Genomic DNA, 25,526 nt, shown 5'->3' on the forward strand with positions numbered 1-25,526 from the left:
GAGATGGCAGGCACTCTATTCACTGCACCTCCTCTCTGCCCAGGAAGGCACCTTTAGGAATGGTGAAGTTCAGCCCCTTACTTGATCAAAGAGGAAACCAATAATCATAGGTGTACAAAGACTTGTCCCAGACCATAAATTCTACCAAGAAGGATCTTAGAACATAGAACAATGGAGCTGGAAGGGACCTTAGAACGTGGAATTTTTAGAAATAGAAGTGATCTTACAGCATAAAATATTAGAGCTTAAAGATATTAGACCATCATGGACCTATAAAATAATCTTGAACAACACCCTAATTTTATAAGCGAAAGAAACTGAGTCAGAGAAAGGAAGCGATTAGTGGCAGAGGCTAAAATAGAAACCAGGCTCCAGGCTCCAGACTTTCAGTTCTGCACTCTCTAAATAACCTTCTAGACTTTTAGAGATGGATGGGATCTTAGGGATTGTCTCATCCAATCTCTAAGATCCCAATAAAATCTATGATTTTATAGATTAAGAAACTGAAGTGCAATCACCTAAACAATGAACTAGCATTTATTAAGTATCAACTATAAACCCAGCACTGTGCTAGGTGTTGGGAAGACCAAAAAGAAAGAAAGAAAAGAAGGAAGGAAGGAAGGAAGGAAGGAAGGAAGGAAGGAAGGAAGGAAGGAAGGAAGGAAGGAAGGAAGGAAGGAAGGAAGGAAGGAAGAAAAGAAACAGTTCCTGTCCTCAGGGAGTTTACATTCTATGTGTCTGAGACAGCATGTATATACAAGCTAAATAGAAAGTAAATACAGGGTCATTTTGTAGGGAATTAACAGGTAGGGTCATGAATATCTACTGCCCATACTCAAAGTGGGCAATTTTTTCTTCAAAAGCTAATGTTTTGACTAATACAGAAATATGTTTTTTGTTTTTGTTTTTGTTTTTTTTTGATGGTGAGGCAATTGGGGTTAAGTGACTTGCCCAGGGTCACACTGCAAGTAAGTGTCAAGTGTCTGAGGCCAGATTTGAACTCAGGTCCTTCTGACTCCAGGGCGGTGCTCTAACCACTGTACCACCTCGCTGCCTCAAATGGTTCTCTCTCCTTAGAGATCTTATGGGGGGGGGTGAGGAAATTGGGGTTAAGTGACTCACCCAGGGTTACAAAGCTAGTAAGTGTAAAGTGTCAGAGGCCGGCTTTGAACTCAGGTCCTCCTGACTCCAGGGCCGGTGCTTTATCCACTGAGCCACCTAGCTGCCCCAGAAATATGTTTAATGTTATTGTATGTATATAACCTATATCAGATCACTTGCTGTCTTGGGGAGGGGGGGAAGGGAGGGGAGGGAGACAAAAAATTTGAAACTAGAAATCTTATAAAAACAAATGTTGAAAACTATCTCTACATGTTACTGGAAAATAATAAAATACTTTTATAATTTAAAAAGGAAGCTAATGTTTTTATAATGACTCAAGGTGTACAAATCGGAAACATTGGGTTGCTTGTGTATGGTCTCACAGATGGTATTTGTCAGCAGCAGAATCTGCCAGATGAATACAAGGTAGAGAGGGAAGGGGAAATGAAATGCCTCCCCAGCATCACAAAGCTAGTTGGCCCTTGGCTGCTCCTGCTGGGCTCATTCAAGGGCTGCTGTCTGACAGCCCCACCTCCTGGCCTTTGCTTACCACTGTTCCCACTGTCTGTAATGCTCTGCCCTCTCTTCTGCACTTAACTAAATCCTGCCCATTATTTCAAGCCTGAGTCATATCCCAATCCCATCTCCTCCATGAAGTCTTCCATGACCACCCCAACCTGTGTCCCTTGTCCACTCAGAAGAACAATCTTCTGACAACACTTTCTGTGAGCAGGTGGAAAGTGAAAAACTCTCAATCATAGCCCGACCCAGATTAAAATGTTATTGGGAAATGTTTAACAAAATAAATAAAAATACAATACCACATAGGTAAAGTTCATTTGTGATTTTTCTAAGTCAACATATGGCCTTCAGGAATCCATTTCTCTTGTAATTTGACACCCCTATAATTTAATTACAGCATATCCTGTTGCATATTTCGTCTTAACTGTTGAATGTGTCGGTCCTTCTTCATGTCTTTCATGTTGGTTACCTTCTCCAGATATAGGTCTTTTCTCCCCTAATTTAATCATTAGATTTATATGGGACCGTCTATATATGTTGAAGCTCCTCCACCCAGAACATCTGCACATAGAAGCAAAGATTCTCAGAATTGGAAGGGATCTCAGAGTCCATGCTGTGGCCGAGTAGGGACTACATATAACATGAATGTGAGAAGTGGTCACCCAACTCTCTGCCTGAAGACCTCCAGGGATGGGGATCCCTTTGCCAAGGTTGTCTATTTCATTTCGTTTCTTTCTTTCTTTTTTCTTTTTTGGTGAGGTAATTGGGGTGAAGTGACTTGCCCAGGGTAGCACAGCCAGTAGGTGTTAAGTGTGTGAGGCCAGATTTGAACTCAGGTCTTCCTGAATCCAGGGCTGGTGCTCTATCCACTGTGCCATCTAGCTGCCCCTGCCTATTTCGTTTCTGAACAGCACTGGTTGTCTGGAAATTTTTCCTTATATCAAGCCTAATTTTCTCTCAGCAACTTCTACCCACGGCTTCTGGTTTTGTTTTTGAGTTCAGTTAAATCTCTCCTCCATGTGACAAAGCCTTTGGATACTTGAAGACAACTCTTACGTTCTGAGTCTTCCCTTCTCCAAGATTAACATTCCCTCTAGACAGGGTCAATCTTCCTTCCCTTCCAAAGACTCTGCCTGTGGTTATACAAAGGGAAATTTCCAGGAAGGACCAAGCACCTTCAATGACCTTGAGACACACAGAGAAAGGATGGGCTTCAACCACCACCAACTTCCCGGTCTAGTCTTATGGAGCAGGCTCACATGCCTTGATTCCAGGAGAAAGTCCCTTTTCAAATTCCTCACCCACCTACTCAAGATGACTGACATTCCTTCCACTAAGTCCAAAATCTTTCAATTCATCTTGGAGTGAAAAGGGCACTGGATTCAGAGTAAAGTGGGCAGGAGTCCTTGAAGATACAAGGTGCTTAATAAATGCTTGCTCGCTACTTTCCTGGATCCCTCCTCCCCACCTCAGCCTGTCTCCTTTCCAGTTCATGAATGTCTTTCCTAAAACATGACACCGGGAATTGGACGTGATACTCCAGATGTGGTATGTCAGAGTACAGAAAACCCTCTCAATATTGAACACCAGCCCCTTCTTTATTTTTATTTTATTTTTATTTACACCAGCCCCTTCTTAATGCAGGCTAAGAGCCATTAGCTTTTTGTGTTTCTATCACACTATTGACTCATATTGAGCTTGCAGACCAATAAAACCCCAAGCTGAGTTTCCCCTGAATAAATGCCTGCTAGTCATGCCTTCCCCATCATGTATATGTGAAGCTGGTTCTTTGAATCCAAGTGAAAGACATCACATTTATTAAATTTAAATAATTTCATCTTATTCAGTCAGGTCCAGTGTTCTAGCCTGTCAAAATAAATTTGAATCATGATTCTATAATTGTATTAATTATGGGTTGCATTTACTTAGAGTACTTTAAAAGTTTACAAGCTTTTTACACATATTATCTCGTTTAGTCTTCACAACAACTTTGGGAAGTAGGTGCTATTATTGTTCTTATAAGAAACTCAGTCTGGGAGTGTTTAAGTGACTTACAACAGGGTAGCATCACAAACAAGATACCTGAAGCAGGATTTGAACTCAGATCTCCAGATGCCTCTACCCCACAGTGTTTTAGCTGTCCCTCACAGATTTGTATTAACTGCCATTTTGATGCATATTCCATCTATGGCCCGCACAGATCCCTGGACCCTTCCAGCAAGATGACATCAAACCATGAATGATCACTCAATCGATTAGCTCTAATTATACTATCATCTAGGCTGTGTTCCTATGAATGGGTTAATGAAACATGCCCTTTCCTCAGCCCTGGCTCTCCTCCCATTCCAGAGGATCCAAGAATAGCAGGATAGAAATCAGTAATGGGGACAACAAATGAGATTAGGAAGCAAAACATTTTCCCTGATGGCGGAGTCAACAGAATTCTAAGAACATAAAACCAAATGTGTGACTCAACAGCCAAGCCAGGAAATAACAACCAATTATTAATTCAGCTGGTTATTGACAAAGGCAGGTCAGCTTTGGAAGCAGGTAGGCTTAATGGGAGAGGGAGCCCTAGGACAAAAGAAGATGAGTCAGATGAGGCCTGGACAGAAAAAAATATGCGTGAGATGTACAGACCAGCTCTTTTCTCTCTCCCCTAGGAAAGATGGGGACCCAGGGCAATAGCAAACGTCTCCTCCCCAGCTGTTTGGCTTGGGAGTCAGGCTGCCCTTTGTAACAGGTAGGAGACCAATCAGAGCATCTGCTTCTGTCCTTTTTCCTAGAACATTGTGTTGTGCTCAGGGACTTTCCACAGAAGCATGGACCTGGGGAGGCAAGAGCACAAGGGATCTGGGCCCCAGTCCAGCAGATCTCTAGCTGGTGAAAGAGGCTACTTCATGTCTGACTCCTCTGTCCCGGGCTGTCCAATTTGAAAGTCGTCTCTGCTTCTCCAGGGAAGCCATGGTCCAAGAGTGAGTGAGTGTCCAAGAGAAGTTTTTCAAATGTTTGGTCCAAGGTGCTGCAGGTGGATTTTGAAGCCCTACCCCTTCTTTCATAGAGCCTTCCTGCCCCCAAAGCAGCCACTCTGTCTTCATAGCTGTCATCTCCCCCACCCCCACTTCAAACATCGACGTCAATGGGACAAATATTTATTATTGTGAACGCATAGAGGAGGAAGAGGAGGAAGAGATCATCTAGGTTAAAGGCTAACCTTTGCTGTGTCAGAGACCCCATCAGCAGTCTCATGAAACCTATGGACCTCTTCTCCAAATAAAATTTCTAAAAGCATCAACCAACATTTTACAACGCATTACAAATGCCATCAACTAAATTGAAATACCATTGTCATTTTTTTTTTTTTGCAGGACAATGAGGGTTAAGTGACTTGCCCAGGGCCACACAGCTAGTAAGTGTCAAATCTCTGAGGCTGGATTTGAACTCAGGTCCTCCTGAATCCAGGGCTGGTGCCTTATCCACTGTGCCACCTAGCTGCCCCAAGAATATGTTTTTACAAAAATCAAGTTCATGGACCCCAATTTAAGAACACCTGAGCTACTGTATGCACCACCATGCCCAGCTAACAAGTATTTATTAAGCATCTACTATGTGTCTATGGGGCACAGATGTGACAAAGACAAAAATTCAACAGTCCATGCCCACAAAGAGTCAGGGCTGGGACCTGAACCCAAATCTTTTGACATCAAACCCAATGCTCCTTCCATTACACCAAGATTCTTTTCATGTTTCCTTAAGCCATATAAGTGGGTGGGCTGTGTAAATATAAATATAAATAAAGCTTGGCTTCTGTATGGAATAAATAGCTATCTAATCTTGGGCATCATACACATGTAAAAAATGTTAGAACTCTTCTCCCCAGAAGGTTGGACGCAAGGTAATGAATTTTTCCAGATATGACAAGGAAGGAGACCTTGGGAAAGGGAAGAGAATGAGCATTTATCAAGTGCCTACTATATGCTGGGTACTGTGCTAAGCACTTACAAACATCTTATTTGATCCTCACAACAATGTTGGGAGGTAGGTGCTGTTATTATCCCTATTTCCAGTTGAAGAAACTGAGGCAGACAGAGGGTAAGTGAGACCTATCCAGGGTCACACAGTTAGTGTATGAGGCTGGATTTGACTAAGAGAAGTAGGGAAATTAATATTGATATGTGCTAACACTCAGCACTTAACCTCATATGACCTCATTTGATCCTCACAATGCTGGGAGGTAGGTGCTTTTATTACCCCAGTTTTACAACTGAGCAAACTGAAGCAAACAGAGGTTGACAATGAAGCTGAATCTGACTTCAGGCCTCCCTGACTCCAGACCCAGAACTCTATCCACTCCATGAGGAGGTAGTGCTCTGCATGGTTGGAGGTACCCAAACAGGTGAAATCTGGGACCCCCCCAGCATTGCTGTAACTGCATTTGGACTCAAAGGGCCTGGATTCTAAAACTGGCTCTGCCACTTACAGCCTTGGGTAAGTCACTTAACTGCTTTGGCCTTCAGTTTCCCCCTAAGTAAAAGGGGCTTAATAATACTTTTACTGACAACCTCTCTGGGTTATTGTGAGAACCGAATGAAAGAGTGGCACAAAGTCTCACACGGCTTTGTGGAGCTTAAGCTAGGAGGGGACCCTAGATGTCATCTACTCCAGGGCTTCTTTACCTGGAGACCTTTGAGGGGATGGGGGTGGGGGTGGGAATCACATCTTGATTTTCACTAACCTCTGGTGCCAGGAATCCTAATAAAAGCAAAAGACAATCTCTGGCATAGCAGTCTCTCAAGGATGCTTTATTCAGGGCAGCTAGGTGTCGAAGTGTATAAAGCACAGTCCCTGCATTCAGGAGAACCTGAATTCAAATTTGACCTCAAGCACTTGACACTAGTTGTGTGACCCTGGGCAACTCACTTAACTCTCATTGCCTCGCAAAATAAACGAATGAATGAAATAAAATTTTTTTAAAAAAGGATGCTTTATTCATTTAAAAACATCCTTCCTGAGAAGGGGTCCCAGAGGCTTCACCAGATTGCCAAAGGGGTCTATGACACTCAAAAAGAGTACCAACCCTTGATCTTGTCCAATCTCCCACCTAGCAGCAGAGGCAGGATTCGAATCTGGGTCCTGTGACTCAGGATCTAAAGCACTTTTTACCATTCCCAACATCTTTTGGTCAAGTTCTTTCCTCTTTCTGAGTCTCGGTTTCCGGTTTTATAAAAGGCGGCGGGTTGGTTTAGAGAAGTCACGAGATCTCTTTCATTTTGAAAAGGAAACAATTTTAATCCACTTCCCTCTCGGCTACCTTCGCCCCAGGTGCAGCCCAGACCCAGCCTACAACAGGACAAATAAAATCGAACCCTCCCCTCAGCCCAGGCTTCCATCCGCACTTGCATTTCCGAGGGCTTTGTGACAACTTGTCTCCGAGGAGAGACAGATGAATGGTTGTCCTAGCAACGTAAACAAAGTGAAAGAATACGGCCTCCGCCAGGTTCAACTCGTTTTAAGGGGTGCTGAGTGCGCGCTCTCTTTGCCTTTGTTGCAGCAGCTGCTTCGCAAGGCCCAAATAGCTGCCGCTGTGCAGGGGTAGTCACTGTACCCCGGAGCTGGTGGGTGAGTCCGGGCGTGGGAAACGGCCAGGTATCCTCTATTTCTTTCAGGAAAAAAAAAAAGTCCCAAAGCCAGGGAAGAGAGAAGCAGTGGTATATTTGGAAAGAGGACTGGGCTGGGAATCCTGAGAAAAAGTGGCCGTGGGTTCTAGATCGGCTTTGTCTCCCTCTAGGGCTGTGCGACTTCTGACAAATCGTGCCTTTCTTGAATTCTAGCTTCCTACTCTGACCCGCCCTCCACACCTCCAGCCCCACTCCCCTAAACCAACCTGGGTTTCTGCTTAAAAGACGACTAGAGGTCCTTTTCATTTCCGAAGATACAGGTTTCCTATAGAAACTCTCGGGAGGAGAACAGTTAGGAACTGGGGCAGGCTTAGAGGTAATACAGGTCATTTGGGATTGGGCTCTTGGTTTGGATTTGGCGGGAGAGGGCAGGAGAGGGCAGGAGAGGGGAGGAAGACTACAATTAAACTGAATGTTTTCCAACCGCAGGGCTAAGGATTCCGTCAGGCAGGATATCAAGCCTCACCCTTTGCTCTCCTGGCCAGCCCACAGGACTGTGGTCTTCCTCCATCCTCCAGAATCATACTTCCCAGTCTTTCTGGCACATAGCAGAGACTGCCCTGCATGATCACTGTCATTTCCAAGTACCTTCGGCCAGATTCTCAATTCCATCCCAATCCATTCCATTCAGTCTCTCTTGACTTATTTTGAATTGAGAATCATAGAATTGAAGATGGAAGAGACCTTAGATAATGACACCTAGTCCAAGCTTTTCGTTTTACAGACGAGGAAGCTGAAGCCAGGTGGAGTTAAGTAAGTGGCCCCAGGTAGAATAGGTTGTGGCAGGGATTGGGACCTCAATTCTTTGTCTCAGTTCTAGGACACTTACCACTGAAATATTCCACTTCTTCCTTCTACTGGCTAGCATTGGGCAGGCTCCAAAGGATCATAGATTTAAAGTTGTGAAGGCAAATGCAGCCATCTTTTGCCTCAATTCTTACCTATCCTGTAGTCCCTGAATGGGTATTGTAGCTTCAAATAGACCAAGACTTGGGAAAGACCTAAGCTTAAAAAGGCCAAGGTCTCCCACAGCTTTGGGGACCATAACCAAGTGTCTTGCCACTGGACTACAGTGACTTTGGAGGTGAGATTGAGGCTGATGACTTTTCCCCCCTTTTATATAGAATTTTATTTTTCCCCCAGATTAAATGTAAAAACAATTTTAACGTTGATTTTTAAAACTTTGTGTTCCAAATTCTCTTCCTCCCTCCCCATCCCCTCTTAAGAATGCAAGCAATTGAATATGTTATACGTGTATAGTCGTGCAAAAAACATTTCCATATTAGGTTGTAAAAGAAAACAGACAAAAAAACTTTAGAAAAAGGAACTAAAAAAATTATGCTTCAATCTGTATTCAGACACCATTAGTTCTTTCTCTGGAGATGGATTGCATTTTTCATTGCTTCAGAGTTGTCTTGGATCATTGTATTGCTGAGAATAGCTACAGCTGATCATCTTAAAATATTGCTGTTACTTTGTATACAGTACATTCCACTGATTTTTCTGATAGTATCCTGACCATCATTTCTTATGGCACATTAGTGTCCCAACATAACCTCATTCCACAAATTGTGAAGCCATTCCCCAATTTGATGGGCATCTCCTCAATTTCAAATTCAACTTCTTGTTTTTTATCTCTTTTTGGATACTGACCTGGTAATGGTATTACTAAGTCAAAGTATGAATGGTTTTATAGCCCTTTGGTCATAGCTCCAAATTGCTCTACAGAATGTCTGAATCAGTTTATAACTTTACCGAGAGTGTATTAATGTCTCATTTATCCATATCCCCTACAACATTTGGCATTTTCCTCTGCTGTCCTATTATCCAATCCAATAGGTATGAGGTAGTACCGAGAATTGCTTTCACCTGAACTTCTCTAATCAATAGTGTGTTAGAGCATTTTTCCCCATATGGCTATAGGTAGCTTTGATTATTTCATATGAAAACTTCATATCTTTTGTTCACGTATCAATTGGGGAATGGCTCTCAGTTTAACAAATTCAACTCAGTTCTCTATGTCTTTGAGAAATGACACCTGTCAAACAAACTTGCTTTAAATTTTTTTCACAGTTACTATTGCTAACTGTATTTCTCTCCATCCTATTCCCTTCCTATTACATTTACTGTTTTCTATCTTTTTTCACCCTGTCCGTCCTCAAAAGTATTTTGCTTCTGAATGCCCCCTCCCCCAATCTGCCCTCCCTTTTATCACCTCCCCCTTATCCTCTTCTCCTCCTACTTTCCTGAAGGGTAAGATATATTACTATACCCATTTGATTGTGTATGTTATTCTCTCTTTAAGCCACTTCTGATGAGAGTAAGGTCCACTCACTCCCCAGCACCTCCCCCATCTTCCCCTCCACTGTATAAGCTTTTACTTGTTTCTTTTATGTGGAATACTTTACTCCCTTCCACCTCTCCCTTTCCCTTTCTCCCAGTGCATTCCTTTCACCCCTTAATTTTATTTTTTAAAGATATTATCCCTTCATATTCAACTCACACCTGTGTCCTCTGTCTAAATAGACATCCAGCTGTCCTAATAATGAGAAAGTTCTTATGAGTTACAAGTATCATCTTCCCATGTAGAAATGTAAACTTTTTAATCTATTAATACCCCTTATGATTTCATTTTCTTGTTTACCTTTTCATGCTTCTCTAGGGTCTTGCATTTGAAAGTCAAAATTTCTATTCAGCTGAGGTCTTTTCATTAAGAATGTCTGAGGAAGCAGCTAGGCGGCTCAGTGGGTAAAGCACCAGCCCTGGATTCAGGAGGACTTGAGTTCAAATCCAGCCTTAGACACTTGACACTCATTAGCTGTGTGACCCTGGGCAAGTCACTTAACCCTCATTGCCCTGGGGAAAGAAGAAGAAGAAGAAGAAGAAGAAGAAGAAGAAGAAGAATGACTTAAACTCCTTTCTTTCATTGAATTCCTATTTTTCCCCTGAAGAATTATACTCAGTTTTTCTGGGTAGTTGATTCTTGGTTGTAATCGAAGTTCCTTTGCCCTCCTGAATTTCAAATTCCAAGCCCTCTGATCCTTTAATGTAGAAACTGCCAGATCTTGCGTTATCATGACTGTGGCTCCACTTGAATTGTTTTTTTTTTTTTTTCTAGCTGCTTGCAATATTTTCTCCTTGACCTGAGAGCTCTGGAATTTGGCTGTAGTATTCCTCGAAGTTTTCATTTTGGGATCTCTTTCAAGAGGTGATCGGTAGATTCTTTCAATTTCTATTTTGCCTTATGTTTCTAGAATATCAGGGCAATTTTCCCTGACAATTTCTTGGAAGGTGATGTCTAGGCTCTTTTTTTTGATGGCTTTCAGGTTGTCCAATAATTTTCAAATTATTTCTACTGGATCTATTTTCCAAGTCACTTGTTTTTCCAATGAGAAATTTCACGTTGTTTTCTATTTTTTCATTCTTTTGGTTTTGCTTTATTTTTTTCTCAATTTCTCATGAAGTCATTTGTTTCCATTTGCTCAATCCTAATTTTTAAGGAGTTATTTTCTTCAGAGAGCTTTTGTACCTCTTTTTTCAACTTTTCAAGGCATTCTTTTCTGCTTTGGCTTTTTTTTTTTTTTGGCCAGGCAATGAGGGTTAAGTGACTTGCCCAGGGTCACACAGCTAGTAAGTGTCAAGTGTCTTAGGCTGGATTTGAACTCGGGTCCTCCTGAATCCAGGGCCAGTGCTTTATCCACTGCACCACTTAGCTGCCCTCTTTTCATTGGCTTTTTGTACCTCTTTTATAATTTGGCCCTGTCTGTTTTTAAAGGTGTTATTTTCTTCAGTATATTTTTGTGTCTCCTTTACCAAGCTGTTGACTTTTTTTCATGATTTTCTTGTATCACTCTCATTTCTCTTTCCATTTTTTCCTCTACCTTTCTTTATTTTCAAAGTCCTTTTTGCATGCTTCTATGGCCTGAGACCAATTCATATTTTTCCTGGAAGCTTTGGAAGTAAGAGCTTTGACTATGTTATCTTCTTCTGAGGATCTATTTTGATCTTCCTTGTCACCGTAGAAACTTTCTAGGTTCAGCATTTTTTTCTGTTTGCTTATTTTCCCAGCCTATTTCTTGGCTTTCAACTCTTTGTTAAAGTAGGGCACTGCTTCCAGGGTGGAGGGCACACTGTCCCAAGCTTCAGGGGGGTTGAGCAGCTGTTCTCCAAGATACTTCTAGGATTTTCTAAGTTCTTAGTTCTTTCAAGATGTTATAATTTAAGGAGAGGCATGTTTACTACTCTCCTGACCTGTATTTTGGTCTGCAAGCAACCACAGGCCTGCTTCTCTGCCCTGGAACCTGGACAGAGTCCTGCTCTACTGTAGCTGCAAGCTCTGGTGCGCTTGCACTCCTCCCCCACCTGGGACCACCACCTAAGAAGGTGACTTGGATCCCAGTATGGGCAAAACAACAGAATCCTGCCTTGGTGCAAGCAAAGAGATCCCCACAATCTCCTTCTGGCCAATTGCTTGAACCCCTTACCATCTGACAGCTGAGTTCCAGAAGCAGTTGCTGCTACAGCTGATTCAGAGGGTCCTGAGGCTTTCTCCTGGTGTGCTGGGGCTGGGGCTGCACTGGCACAGCCTGCACTGAGCTGCACTCCACTCTCACTCTGGTACAACAAACCTTTCCTGCAGACCTTGTTTGTACGTTGTCTTTGACTGGAAAATGATTTCTCCCTGTCTTTTTGTGGGTTCTGCTGCTCCAGGAATTGTCTTATGGTATTATTTGAAGGTTTTTGGAGGGGTCATGAGGAGAGCTCAAGCAAATCAATGCCTTTCCTCTGCCATCTTGGCTCCACCCCCACCCCCCGCCCCGTGATGATTTTGCACAGCTCTCCCTCACTTAAATCCAATTCACTTTCAATTCAAGCCATCTCTCATTCTCCTGATGTCATTGGTCCTCCTAGAAAACAAAGGATGAACAACAAGAAAATTTAGAGCTGAAAGAGACTTTGAGAGGCTGTAGAGTCCAAGCCTCACATTTGACCAAGGAAACAGGGTAAGAAGAGACTAAGTGACTTGATTAGGGTCATCCAGCTAGTAATTACCTGAAGCTGAATTTCTTGATTTGTTTTTTTGTTTGTTTGTTTTTTGGTGAGGCAATTGGGGTTAAGTGACTTGCCCAGGGTCACACAGCTAGTAAGTGTCATGGGTCTGAGGCAGGATTTGAACTTAGGTCCTCCTGAATCCAGGGCCAGTGCTCTATCCACTGCACCACCTAGGTGTCCCTGAAGCTGAATTTCTATACATTTCTTCTTGACTCTTAAATGTAGCAATCTCATCTGCTCTTCCTATATTCCAAAACTGCTCCAACATAGATGTTTGCAACCAGCTATAAATAGTGTGATAAGGAATGACTGCAGTAATGGAAATAACACTAGCTTAGTTCATAGATCCAGCTATTCATTAGCTGGGCTAGTCACTCCCCTCTCTGAGACTCAGTTTCCTCTCCTATAAAAAGATAAGATTGGACAAGATAATCTTTCGGTCTCTTCTAGATCTGCTATCCTAATAGGTAAATAAGTACCTCCATGAGTTTTTCCTTGATCTCCCAATTGGAAAGGATCATTTTGGCCTCCAATCTTGAAAAGCATTTTGTTGTCATGTACTAATATTCTATTTTGTATTATAGTTATTGGCATTCATGTGTTATTTCCCCAATAGACTGTAAACTCCATGATGGTAAAGACCAGGTCATTTACTTTTGTGTGTCTCTCAGACCCGCCCCCCCCCAATCCCTAGCCTAGATGGTGATTAATAAAATGCATATTGATGCAGAAAGGAAGCGCTAAACTTGGATTCTGAGGCCCTGGATCTGAGTTTTTAGACCTGGAGTCATAGGAGACCTGCATTTGAATCCCAGCCTCTGTGTGTGTGTGTATGTGTACACACACATACATACACATACATATATACATACACATGTATGTATATGTACATATGTGTGTATAGTATACCACATAGCCATATGCACTACTATATATACACAATATAATAGATATATAGATAGATATTATATATAATATCTATTGTATACAATATATACACAATACATACTCTGTGTGTATACACACACAAACACACACACACACATACACACATAAGCTGTGTGGCTCCTGAGCAAGTTTCTCTTATCTGTAAAATGGGGAAAAGGTCAGATAATAATACTTATACTTCCTAACTTATGGGGTTATATAGTGAAGAAAGCATTTTATAAACTTTTAAAGTGATCATAGAAATGTGATTGGTTATAACTGCTCTAATTCTGCTGTTAACTACTCAAGCGACCTTGAGCAAGTCTCTTATTGTCTATGGACCTCGGTTTCCTCATTTGTAAAATGGATGGGGGATGGAGGGATAAGTGACTTGCCCAGGGTCACACAGCTAGTAAGTGTCAAGTGTCTGAGGCCAATTTGAAATCAGGTCCTGCTGAATCCAGGGCCAGTGTTTTATCCACTGCACCACCTAGCTGCCCCCAATTACATAACTTCTGAGGATTCCTTTCTACATCTAAATTCTATGAATCTGAAATAATAATTCCTGGAATTCATATAACATTTCAAAGTTTGAAAAGTACTTGACATAGATTATCTCATTTGATCCTCACAACATTCTGAGGTAGGTATGCACATAGTGTTTGACATATTTAATTAGTAGGTATTGAATAACAATGATTATAATAATTTAATAATACTCTAATTAATAATACATTAGAAATAAAATTAATATTAATAAGTATTTAATAATTTATAACTTACTGATGGTGGTTATAATAATTTAATATAATTAATACTTAAATACATCATAAATAAATATAAATGATTTAATGTCAATTAATAGGTATTTAATAAATGTTTGATGACTGAGTAATACTAATACCAATAGTGTTCTTCCCACATGAGCATCATGCTATTTAACATGGCTAGACTTCTAGGCCCTCTTAATGTTTTGGCCAAACTTGGATCCTAGTGGGGATTTTGAACTGGAAGTTACCTTAGACACCACTTGGTCCAAATCTGATTTTATAGAGGAGAAAATGGAGTCCTTGAGAGACAAAGTGGCTTTCTTGAGGTCACAAAGAAAATAAATGGCTCATCCAGGACGTGAGCCCAGAACCTCTGAGTCCTAGTCCGATGCTTTTTCTATTTCACCATACTGCTTGGAGGTAAAGAGTAACCTCACCTCTGCCAACAAAGGTTGCTCTCTGGGGTGTCTTTTCTTTCTCCAGGTTCTTCAGCAGCTGGAATCCATACTGGATGATATAGAAGGACTGACACGTCATTGGGTGATATCTTGGGGGAAGAGTTATTAGCAATCCCATTACTTCAAAATGTCCAGGTTGCTATCTTCATCCCAGAAGACATTGACCGATGATGGTAGGACTTCATGCAGTTATTTAAGCATTTGATCCCCCACCAATTCCCTCAGTAAAGTTTTTTTTTAAATGTAATATAATGGGGGCTAGGTGGCGCAGTGGATAAAGCACCGGCCCTGGATTCAGGAGTTCCTGAGTTCAAATCCGGCCTCAGACACTTGACACTTATTGGCTGTGTGACCCTGGGCAAGTCACTTAACCCTCATTGCCCTGCAAAAAAATGTAACATACTTTTTTATTTATAGTTTTGAGTTCCAATTTTCATCCCTCTTTCCCTCCCTCCCCTTTCCCATCTGGAAGCGGCAAACAATCAGATATGGGTTATACATTATAAGGTCCAAATTTACTATGAGAAGAGTTAAGTGGGCGGCTTGCCATAGTATTAGGGTAAGAAAGGAAACAGCCTCTTTCAAAAAACAAAACAGGTTTATTAATGGGAACAAGTTCAAAACACAAGTGAGGTTAATAGAGTTAGGGAATCTAAATCTCTGGGGTAAAAAGTCCCCAGGAACCCCAAACTTGTCTCCAGCCCAGCTACCTCCAAAGAGCCAGCCTTGTCTCAAAAAACACAAACTCACCACCACCTGAAATCTGTAGCTCTAAGGAGAATTAGCTTGCAGTCTCTTCTGTTTTGGTCCAAAGGTCAAACACCAACAGCTCCTCTAACTGTTTACCTTCCTTCCCTGTTTCTCTCAGAATAAACACCCCTCTAACTGCCAATTAACTGTCTCTGCCACAGGAAGGGGTGGTTCTTAGTCATGCTGAGTCTCCAATTGGCTCAGCACACCCACGTGGACTGTCCCCATTATAATCTGGCCAGGCCCATGTGGGTGTGGGGAAGCTAAAGGGGAGGCTTAATTATTTAGTTTCAGTAAATGTTCCCTGTGGTCAGAGTTCCTCCTGTTTGTTCAATTATCTCCCAAAGTACACACCCATCTTCTCTTAGGCTTTACAAGCTTATATTTTTTTCAGTCTGATCATAATAAAGCAAAGATAGGGTTATGAAAACCCCAAATCACAATTAATTCCTTACAACATATATGAATATGTAAAACATTACCATATTTGTCATTTTGTACAAGAAAACTGGATTAAAATTTTAAAAATTAAAGTGTAAAATAGCATGCATTAGTCTGTTCCATCAATATCAGTTCTTTCTTTGGAGGTGGAGTATATTTCATCAACAGTCTTTTGGTATTGTCTTGGATCATTGTATTATTAAGAATAGTCAAGTCATTCACAGTTCATCAAACAATATTGCTGTCTCTGTGCACAAAGTTCTCTTGGTTCTACTCACTTCACCACACATCAGTTCACACAAGCCTTTCTAGGCCTTTCTGAAGTCATCCTGCTTGTGCTAGTGCTTATAGCACAATAATATAGCACAATAATATTCCATTACCATCATATGCCACAGTTTATTTAGCCATTCCCCAATTGATGGACCTTCCTTTGATTTCCAATTCTCAGCCACCACAAAAAGAGCTGCCTTAAATATTTTTGTATAAACTGCTGAGCCCATGGGATTGCTATGAGGAAAGGGAGAATGGCTGCTGGCCAGCCTATCTTACAGCTTGAGGGAAAGAATGGGCTTAAATAAGTGAAAAACACCTCACCAATAGTGATGCTATATCTAAACTATTGCTTACTGCTTTGGAGAATGGGGAAGGGAGGGAGGGAGGCTTGGAATTTGGAACTCAAAACTTTTTTAATAATTTTAATAACTGTTAATAAAATGTTTTAAAATGTTCATAAAATGTTTTAAGATATTAACCGGGGGCAGCTAGGTGGCACAGTGGATAAAGCACCGGCCCTGGATTCAGGAGTACCTGAGTTCAAATCCGGCCTCAGACACTTGACACTTACTAGCCGTGTGACCGTGGGCAAGTCACTTAACCCCCATTGCCCCGCAAAAAAAAAAAAAAAAGATATTAACCAAAATGGTAACAAAAAATGTTTGGAGATATTAACAAAGTGTTTAAGATGTTACTTAAAATGTTAAAAATGTTCATTAAAATGTTTTAAAAGGGTGTTAACAAAAATGTTAATGAAATGTTTAAAAGGTTACTTTAAATATTAACAAAATGTTTATAAATATGTAAATATGTAATTAGGGAAAAATAAAATATTGTATAAAAAGTGATGCTGGATACATCATAACATGAGATCTTTGTGTCTCTCCTCCCCCACCCCCAAAGAGCCCCATGAGTCTATTTGCAGCAGCCCTTTGCCTGTGGCTATTGAATATCCAGCTGAATCCACCTTCAAGGAGGAGGATACCTCAGGTAATAATAACTCTTGCTTAATGGCGATCTTTGAGGTAAGATCTGTTATATTTGTAGGAAGTGAGGAATTGGTTTTTCCCCCTGCTTTTCTTTTTTTTTAACACAGATGAGGGCGAAAACCCTTTCCACATGTCTCCAGACATGGACTTCTTCTTGCTTCGAGACAGAGAGAGGGAAAAGCATCAGTTGGTAAGTGATGAGCCTGGGCTGAGGAGATCCCGATCTGACTACCAGGCAAACAAGAACACATTGTGATTAATCTCACCTCACCCTAAAAACCCTCCTGTACTCTGCATTCCACAAAAATGGATAGATTGAGTTTGTGTTGTCCTGTCTTCCTAGGTTTTCCCCATGGTGTGTAATTGTCTCCATGAATAGCTTTAATTATCTTACTTATTTTGTTATATATGCAATGTATATTACACATGCTGAATATATTATTATACATGTGGAATACCTGTATAATTGAAATAACCTCCTAGCTCAATTCCCTGCCTCAAGTTAACTCTGGTGCATCTCTCACATGCTACCAGAGTCATCTTCCCAAGGCATAGCTTTGATCATGATGTTCCCCTTCTTAAGAACTTTTCATGGTTCCCCATTCCTATGATATCAAATCCAAATTCCTATACTTGGACCCTCCATAACCTGCCTCTACCCATCCTATTCAATTTTATCTCCTGAGTTTCCCCTGCATGAATTTTCTTCATTAGGGTTTACTTTCCATCACACAAATACACCATGCTCATTCCGGTCTTCCTACATTTGGATATTCTATCCTTCGGATGCCTTCCTCTCTCCTCTGGCAAAATCCCAACCCATCCTTCGAGGCCCAACTCCAACGTCACCTACTCCATGAAGCCTACCCACATTACCTCAACCTGTTGCCAACTTTTCCAGTCTGCACCATTCCAGAACACCATTTCACCATAGTGCTAAAAGTCAGGAGGGAGAAAGTGCAGGCTAGCTGCTGATTTGCATTTCTTTATAAATACAAGGTGTCTCCAAAGTCTTAGTGTGACTTTCAACTTTAAATATGGGAAGCCATATTTAAAACTATAAGCTCCTCGAGGGCAGAGACCCTGGCTGCTACACCCGTTTGACATTAGATCTGAGCACAGGTCTGTTCACACTGGTATGGTTCAGTAAAGACTTAGAGGTTTGTTGGATTGGTTTACCATATCTCACTACAGAGGTATCATCAAGGAAATTGAACCTATATTTCCTTCCCAAGTGCACAAGTTTTGGGTTCTTTGGTTAATATTTAAACATTTTAGGTTAAAGCAAACCTTAGTCAGAGACTAAATATGACCCATAACACTTAGTTGCTCTCTTTCCTCTGTCTTCATATTTCTTGGACTTTTATTTTGTGACTCTCTTTATCTGTCTCTGAGTTTTTTTGGTAGGTTTTTCCTCAGAGTGTGTGTGTGTGTGTGTGTGTGTGTGTGAACACACACACACACACACACACACACACACACACACACCCATTCTCCTCAGTTCCACCACCATCCCTACACCTAATAGTCACAAACTAGACAATAATAAAGAAGGGAATAGCTAGACATGGTCCAGGCTGAGGGCAGTCACTCTGTAGCCTGCAGTACCCACCATGTTGAGTTCATCTTTAGATGATTGGAGGTGAGGGTGGGAAGGCCAGGAGGGCAAGTTGAGTTTCTAATCTAACCAACCTGTTTTCCCCTGCCCCCACCCAGGAAAGGGAGGCAAAGAAAAACATGAGGGTCTATGAGAAGATGACCTATTCTTCTAAGATAGCTGCCAAGCGCACTAACCTCCGGAGGAAGCTTCAGATGGAAGACCACATGGAGGACCAAGCTCTCCAGGCTGAGGCCCAGCGTCTGCGAGACCTTCGAGAGAGTACCTCCTGGAAAATTGCCGTCACCAAAGGTAGAGTTACCACTAAACTCAGATATCCGAAGCCAGCCTTCCATGGCCTGGGTGTAGCGGGCTCCTGCAAAGCCCGTCCTTTCTCTAAGACTTAGTCTTCCAAATGGAGTCAGACTGGTGTTCTGCAAAAAGTACATGATTTAAAACCGGAAAATCTGACTTGGCCATATCATTTCACTGAGCCTCAGTTTACTCATCTCTAAAATGGGACAATAATATCTATCCATCCTAGTCAGTTTATGGGCCTTAGATTCCCAAAAGAATCAGGCAGGCTAGTGATATATAAAGCAATGGCCCTTTATTATGACATATTTTAGACCACATAAGGAAGCCTGAAAGGCCGAAATGAAATGCCCAACAATGGAGAAAATAAAGGAAGGCTAGAGCAGAGCAGGTGGCAGGAACTTCAGGTATAGTCAGGTGTGCTGGTAAGTGTTTAACAACCAGCTCTCTGAAAGAAAAAAAAAAACACAAATCTATAGTCATGATTATTCTGCATCATCAACACTTTCTTAAGTCTAGACAATCAAAAAAGCAATAAATCAAGCCCTGACCTATAGCATTTGCCCAAGGTGTCAAAACATGACGATTTAACCATCAACTATGAGCCAGTTCAGGCTTTTTCTAGCATAGCGCTAGGTGTGGTGATCTTTGGGGCATGGTAGGAGGAAAAAGGAGAGGTCAGTGATGGTCTCATAGCAAGAGGTGTGCCCTTGGACTTGGGACATCCAGTTTCTTCAGGCTCTCCATCAACCCTTCTAATCAATGGGAGGGAGGTTACAGATTTGAAAGAGATTAAGAGTGGGTTCATACGAAGGTATATTTCACTGGTTTCCCATTTCTGATGTCACAAGCATGGAGACCTTGGTTTTGACCAGGGGAGACATAGCTGAATCCAATAAGAAATTTCTGGAAAAGGGCAAAGTAAAAAGACCTTGGGTTTTAGAAGAGGGCAGAGTAGAGGAAAGACAGACTACCTGATGAACTTGTAAGTCCCACAAGCAATGAGGGTTGAGTTTTATGAACATTAAAATACTATAGAAATATGAGTTATTATTATTATTAGGGGATTCATTAATATCAGTTAAATTTTTGGTCCCTTCTAACTCTAAAATTTATGAGTTATTTAATTAAATGTAATAGTCAAGACTTTGAGTTCTTGTAAAATCCAAAAGTGCCTTCTGAATCATCAAAGAAAAAGCCTATTCTGTTCATATGAAAACTTCAGTATTTCTTCATTTTGTTGTACTCCCATGAATTGAAAATCGATGATTCAGTATTGATGGCACTATACAAATCAATCTGAAAAAGGTGACCCTTACTGATTGAAAAATAACATTTGTTTTTATAAAGTTTTAGAAAGGATAGCAAACAGCAATAAAACAGGAGAAAGAAATTAAAAGTTTAAAGATAGGTAAAGAGGAGAGAAAACTATCCCATTTGCTGATCTACTTAGAAAATTCTAGGGAATCAGCAAACATACCAATAAAGACAATTAATACTTTTGGGAAATCTGCAGACTACAAAATTAACCCATGAGAATCAACAGCATTTCTATATAATAATAAGAGGAAGGGCATTAACATTAAGTACCAACTACAGGCTAGGCACTGTGTTAAGGGATTTACAAATACTCTCTCATTTGATCTTCAGTACAATCCTGTGAGGTGTAGGTGTTATTATCCCCCAACAACAAATTTAAGAGAGAATAATAAAAAGGGAAATTGCATTCAAAATAACTAGGAAAAGCTTCAAAAAGTTAAGACTGAATCTGCAAAAATACACAAAATACTTATATAGATTCATTTAAAAAGAGCTCCTTAAAGAAAAAACAGGCAGAATAAATAGCCAGAAGAACATTCAGTGTTCATGATTAGGCTGTGCCAAAATAATAAAAGTGGCAATGTTACCAAAGTTAATTTGCAGTTTTAATACTATACCAATGAAACTCTCAAAAGCTATGCAGAAGGGTCAAACGCAGGGCCCTTGGGTATGAAGTCCACAACACTCCTGAGTTCAGAACTAGATTAAAATGTTATTGGGAAATATTTAACAAAATAAAGAGAAATACAATCATATTTTAAAACAGTCAAATATATGGCTTGCAGGGATGCTTATTTTTAGACAAATAGCCCCATTTCTATTTATTTGACACCATTGTTTTACAAAACACTATAAATAATAATAAAATTCATTTGTAGGAACAATAGCTCTAAAATGTCAATGGAAATAATGGAAAAAGGTAGAGGTTAAGAGCTAATAACACTGTCATATCTCAAACTATATAATAAAGCAGCAGTCATCAAAACCATTTAGTATTGTTTAAAAAACAGAGTAGATCAGGGCAGCTAGGTGGCATAGTGGATAGAGCACTGGCCCTGAATTCAGGAGGACCTGAGTTCAAATCCGGCCTCAGACACTTGACATTTACTAGCTGTGTGACCCTGGGCAAGTCACTTAACCCCAATTGCCTCACCAAAAAAACAGAGTAGATCACAAGAAGAGACTAGACAAGAAAGAATCAGGAGCAATTAAATACAGTAACCCAGTGTTTGATAAACATAAGTTACTTAGGCAGAGAATTCTCTATTTCATAAGAATTGTTGGGAAAACTAGAGAGTAGTTTGTCAGAAATCAGATTCAGATTTACACTTTAAGCCATATTCCACAGTAAATCTAAATGGCTACATTGACCTTAAAATTAAAGATCATAGCATAAAAAAATTACTAGAGAAATAGATCATATACCTTTTACAGTTATGGGTAGGAATTGCATTATGAACAAAACAAGGGATAGTCAATTACAAAAAATAAAATCATTAAAAATAATATAGATAACAGATTACATGAAACTGAAAAGCTACCACACAGACAAAATTAATTCATCTAGGAAAAGAAGGGAGGTGGTCAAATGGGAAACAATCTTAGTATCAAATTTCTCAGATAAGGATTTGGTTGGTGTCCCAGATATATATTTATATATCCAAAGATATATGTGTGTGCATGGATATATATATTCATATATAGCTATACACATGCTATGTATATGTATACACACATATAAATTTATATGAACATACATATTTGTATTGTGTATTATATATGTGTGTATATATATACATATGTGTGTGTATAAAATACCAAAAACTATTCCCCTAGTAGAAGTCAAGGGATATAAACAAGCAGCTCTCAAAAGAAAAATAACAATCTATTAACCATATGACAGAATACTCCAAATCATTAACAATAATAACAATGCAGATCATAACAATTCTGAAGTTTCATCTGATAGTAAATTGTCAAAGATAAAAATTGAGAATATTCAATATTGGAGTGATTTTGTGAAGATAGACACACTGGTGCATTATTGGGGGAGCTGTGAATCAGCTTAGTCATTCTGGAAAGAAATCTGGAGCATGCCCCCAAAGTCAATAAACTGTTCATTTACTTTGACACAATAATGCAATTATTAAGTCTATTATCCAAAGAGATCAAAGAAAGTGTAACAAAAGACCTGTATTTTTAAAAAATATGACAGCTCTTTTTGTGGTGGTAACTAAGGAGGTGCCGGCAAGTCAATTGGAGAATGACTAGAGATTGTGGTAGATGATGTAATGCAATGTTATTGTACCATAAAAAATGACTCAATAGACAGTTTCAGAAGAAACTAGGAAGACATATAAAATGAAAGTGAAGTGAGAAGAAGCAGAAAAATGATTTGTAGAATTACAACATTATTAAAAAAAACTTTGAAAGACCAAGGCATTTTGATCAATACAATTATAAATAAAGATTCTAATGGATTGGAGATGAAGCATGCTACCCACCTCTTGACAGAAGAGTGATTGACAAAGGAGGAAGAATGGAAACATGCATTTTGGATATAGCCAAGGAAAGATTTTCTTCTCTTGACTATGCATATTTATTATAAGGGTTTTCTTTTTCTTTCCTTCTTTTCTTTTTTTTCCTGTTGTTCAAATGGAGGGAATAGTGGAATGGGAAGAAAATAAATGCTTGCTAATTGCAAAAACTGAATAAAATTTCTGACTTTTTTCTATATTTTAAAGTTGTTAAAATTTAATTTTTTAAACAAATTTTTATTGATATTCTTTTTTTGTATCACTGCTATTTCCCAATGATCCTGCCCCACCCCGACAATAGAAGCCTCTCCTATAGCTGAGCAAAACAAATCTTCATATTGGCCATGCCTGAGAGTCTATGCCTCATTCTAAATCAATGGTATATGGTATGAGATGTTAGCCTAAACCTAAACTCTGCCAGATTGCTTTCTGATTTTCCCAGCAATCTGTATATTTAGTCCAGTAGGTGAGATCTTCAGATTTATATAGTGCTTTTATGGCTTGCAAAGTGCTTAATAGATATAGATATAGATATATAGATGTAGATATAGCTATGAATGGATGGGCAGCTAGGTGGCACAGTAGATAGAGCACTGAAGTCAGGAAGACTCATCTTTGTGAGTTCAAATCCAACCTCAGATACTTACTAGCTGTATGATCCTGAGAAAGTCACTTAACCCTGTTTGCCTCAGCTTCCTCATCTATAAAATGAGTCAGAGAAGGAAAAATGGCAAACCACTCCAGAAAATCCCAAATGGGGTCATGAAAAGTAAGACATGACTGAAATGACTCAACAACAATGATAGATATGGGTAAGATACAGAAGTAGATATAGATTTAAAGAGGTAGACATGGAAATGAAGATGGAAAGGAAGAATCTCATTTGACATTTATAACAACCCTGTGGAAAAGGTGATAAAAGTTGATAAATTACTTGCCTAGGACCACACAGAGTAAGGATCATAGGTAGGTTCTGAGCATGGGTCTTGGCTCCAAGTCTGGCATCCCATCTAATAAGCCAAACTACCTCTCATTATCTAAATGTTAGCTTTGTTCTGTTCTTGATGTGTAACCTGAATGCAAGCCTTATAGTCTGAGGGAATTGTTTAACATTTACTAGAAGTTCCCTTGGTAAAGTTATAAACAAACTCCCATATGCCCTCTGGATAATTGGGATTCTTAGATATTAAGGGAGGCTCCATGCCAGTCAACAGTCCTCTAAGTAATGACAGTATAATTAATGTGTTTCAGTAGATCTGAATCCCAGACACAATATTGACTAATTCAGTTTGCTTTACTATTATCAAATTCCATTTCCATGTTGAATTGAATGTTTAGCTTACTGGCTGACTCTAATCAAAGCCTACATCATAAATCTAATGTTAAGAAGAAATAGATAAAATGATACACAGGGGTTACTTTCTAAATAAAACACATGAGTAGAATGTAAGGTCTCTGAGGACAAGAACCATTTAGATTTTGTCTTTAACTCCTAGCCTTGGCCATAATAAATAGATGTTGAATACCTGCTTGTCCTTTTTAAAAAATATGTTTAAGGAATGGAGTGAACAAGAACTCTTAGTTAAGCAGATTATTGTATTTAACAGATGTTAAGACCCTACAATATCTAGGGAACTGCACTAGAATCTCTAGAGAGTTAAGTAATCCATGCCTTTAATGAATCCCAACTCCCAGCTCCTCCAGACTCATATTTGTGGATATTGCTGAAGTTGTATTGCAAGGAACACCATTTGGAGACCAGAAACCAGGCATGGATGATTGGGGAAGGAAAAGGCTTCTTAGTAAGGGCAGACTTCCCCAGATGGGAAGATCTAAGGATAGCAGCTTGAGAGAGTCAACGACAGAGAATCAATGGAATTCCTAGAATGGGAACCATATATCAAGAGCTACCTAGGGCATGGATGGAGTGACAAACATTCCTAGATTCTTTCTCCCTGAGAGAGAAGGGGGAGAGGTGGAGCCAAGATGGCAACATGAAGTAAACATCTTTGCTGAGTTCTCCCAACACATCCCTCTACAACAACTTGAAAAAAATGTGCCAAACTGAATTCTGACTGGGGAAAGTCAACAAAAAGTCATTTTTCTAGCCTGTGGCAGGTTAGGAAGGCAGAAGAAGGGGTCTTTGGACACTGGGGTGGGGGCTGACCAGGAGCATGGCATGGTGGTAGTGGTGGAAGTAACACCAACAATGGGCTGTGGGAAGTGACACTAGCCAGAAACACTGAGACTGAATACCTTTTCAAAAAGAGATCCCAGATGACCCTGTACTAGGCGTACATGCAGGATCAGGTGATGTTAGGCAGCTCTGTTGTCCATTGCCCATTTCTAAGTTGCAGTTTCCAGGGTGGAGAGGAGTAATCACAGTCACAAAGGACTAGGGACTATACTTATGTAAGGACTGGAGCACATACCAGGAGGGTCACTCAAACCTCTCCCCACTATACACTACTTTGGAAGCACCAAAAACTTATAGCTAACCACTGAGTTAAAACAGCAGCAGAAGTACATAAAAAACCAGAAGTTCAGGCTAGACATCTCCCCCATCCCACCCCCCCAGAGGTGAGCAGGGCCTAACTCTAACATAGAGTCCAAAGTCAAGAAATAGACTGGAAAAATGAGCAAACAACAAAAAGAACAACAAATAACCTGATTATAAAAAGCTACTATGGTGACAGGAAAACTCAAGACACAAACTCAAAAGACAATGACTTGAAAACATCTACAAGTAAAGCCTCAAATCAAAATGCAGACTGGATATTAATGACTTCATGA

General features: G+C 40.1%; 1 protein-coding gene across 1 annotated transcript in view; it reads left to right on the top strand.

Moving 5' to 3' along the window:
* Window positions 1–6,964: 6,964 nt before the first annotated feature.
* CFAP100 (cilia and flagella associated protein 100) overlaps window positions 6,965–25,526 on the top strand; it is a 44,384-nt gene continuing 25,822 nt past the window's right edge. The window contains exons 1-5 of the mRNA XM_043975970.1: window positions 6,965–7,242; window positions 14,534–14,681; window positions 16,879–16,965; window positions 17,072–17,154; window positions 18,681–18,873. Of these exons, the coding sequence (XP_043831905.1) occupies window positions 14,636–14,681; window positions 16,879–16,965; window positions 17,072–17,154; window positions 18,681–18,873 (409 nt within the window). The 5' untranslated portion in view covers window positions 6,965–7,242; window positions 14,534–14,635. The remainder of the gene's footprint in view (window positions 7,243–14,533; window positions 14,682–16,878; window positions 16,966–17,071; window positions 17,155–18,680; window positions 18,874–25,526) is intronic.

Source organism: Dromiciops gliroides, chromosome 1, assembly GCF_019393635.1.
Source record: "Dromiciops gliroides isolate mDroGli1 chromosome 1, mDroGli1.pri, whole genome shotgun sequence".
Lineage (NCBI taxonomy): Eukaryota > Metazoa > Chordata > Mammalia > Microbiotheria > Microbiotheriidae > Dromiciops > Dromiciops gliroides.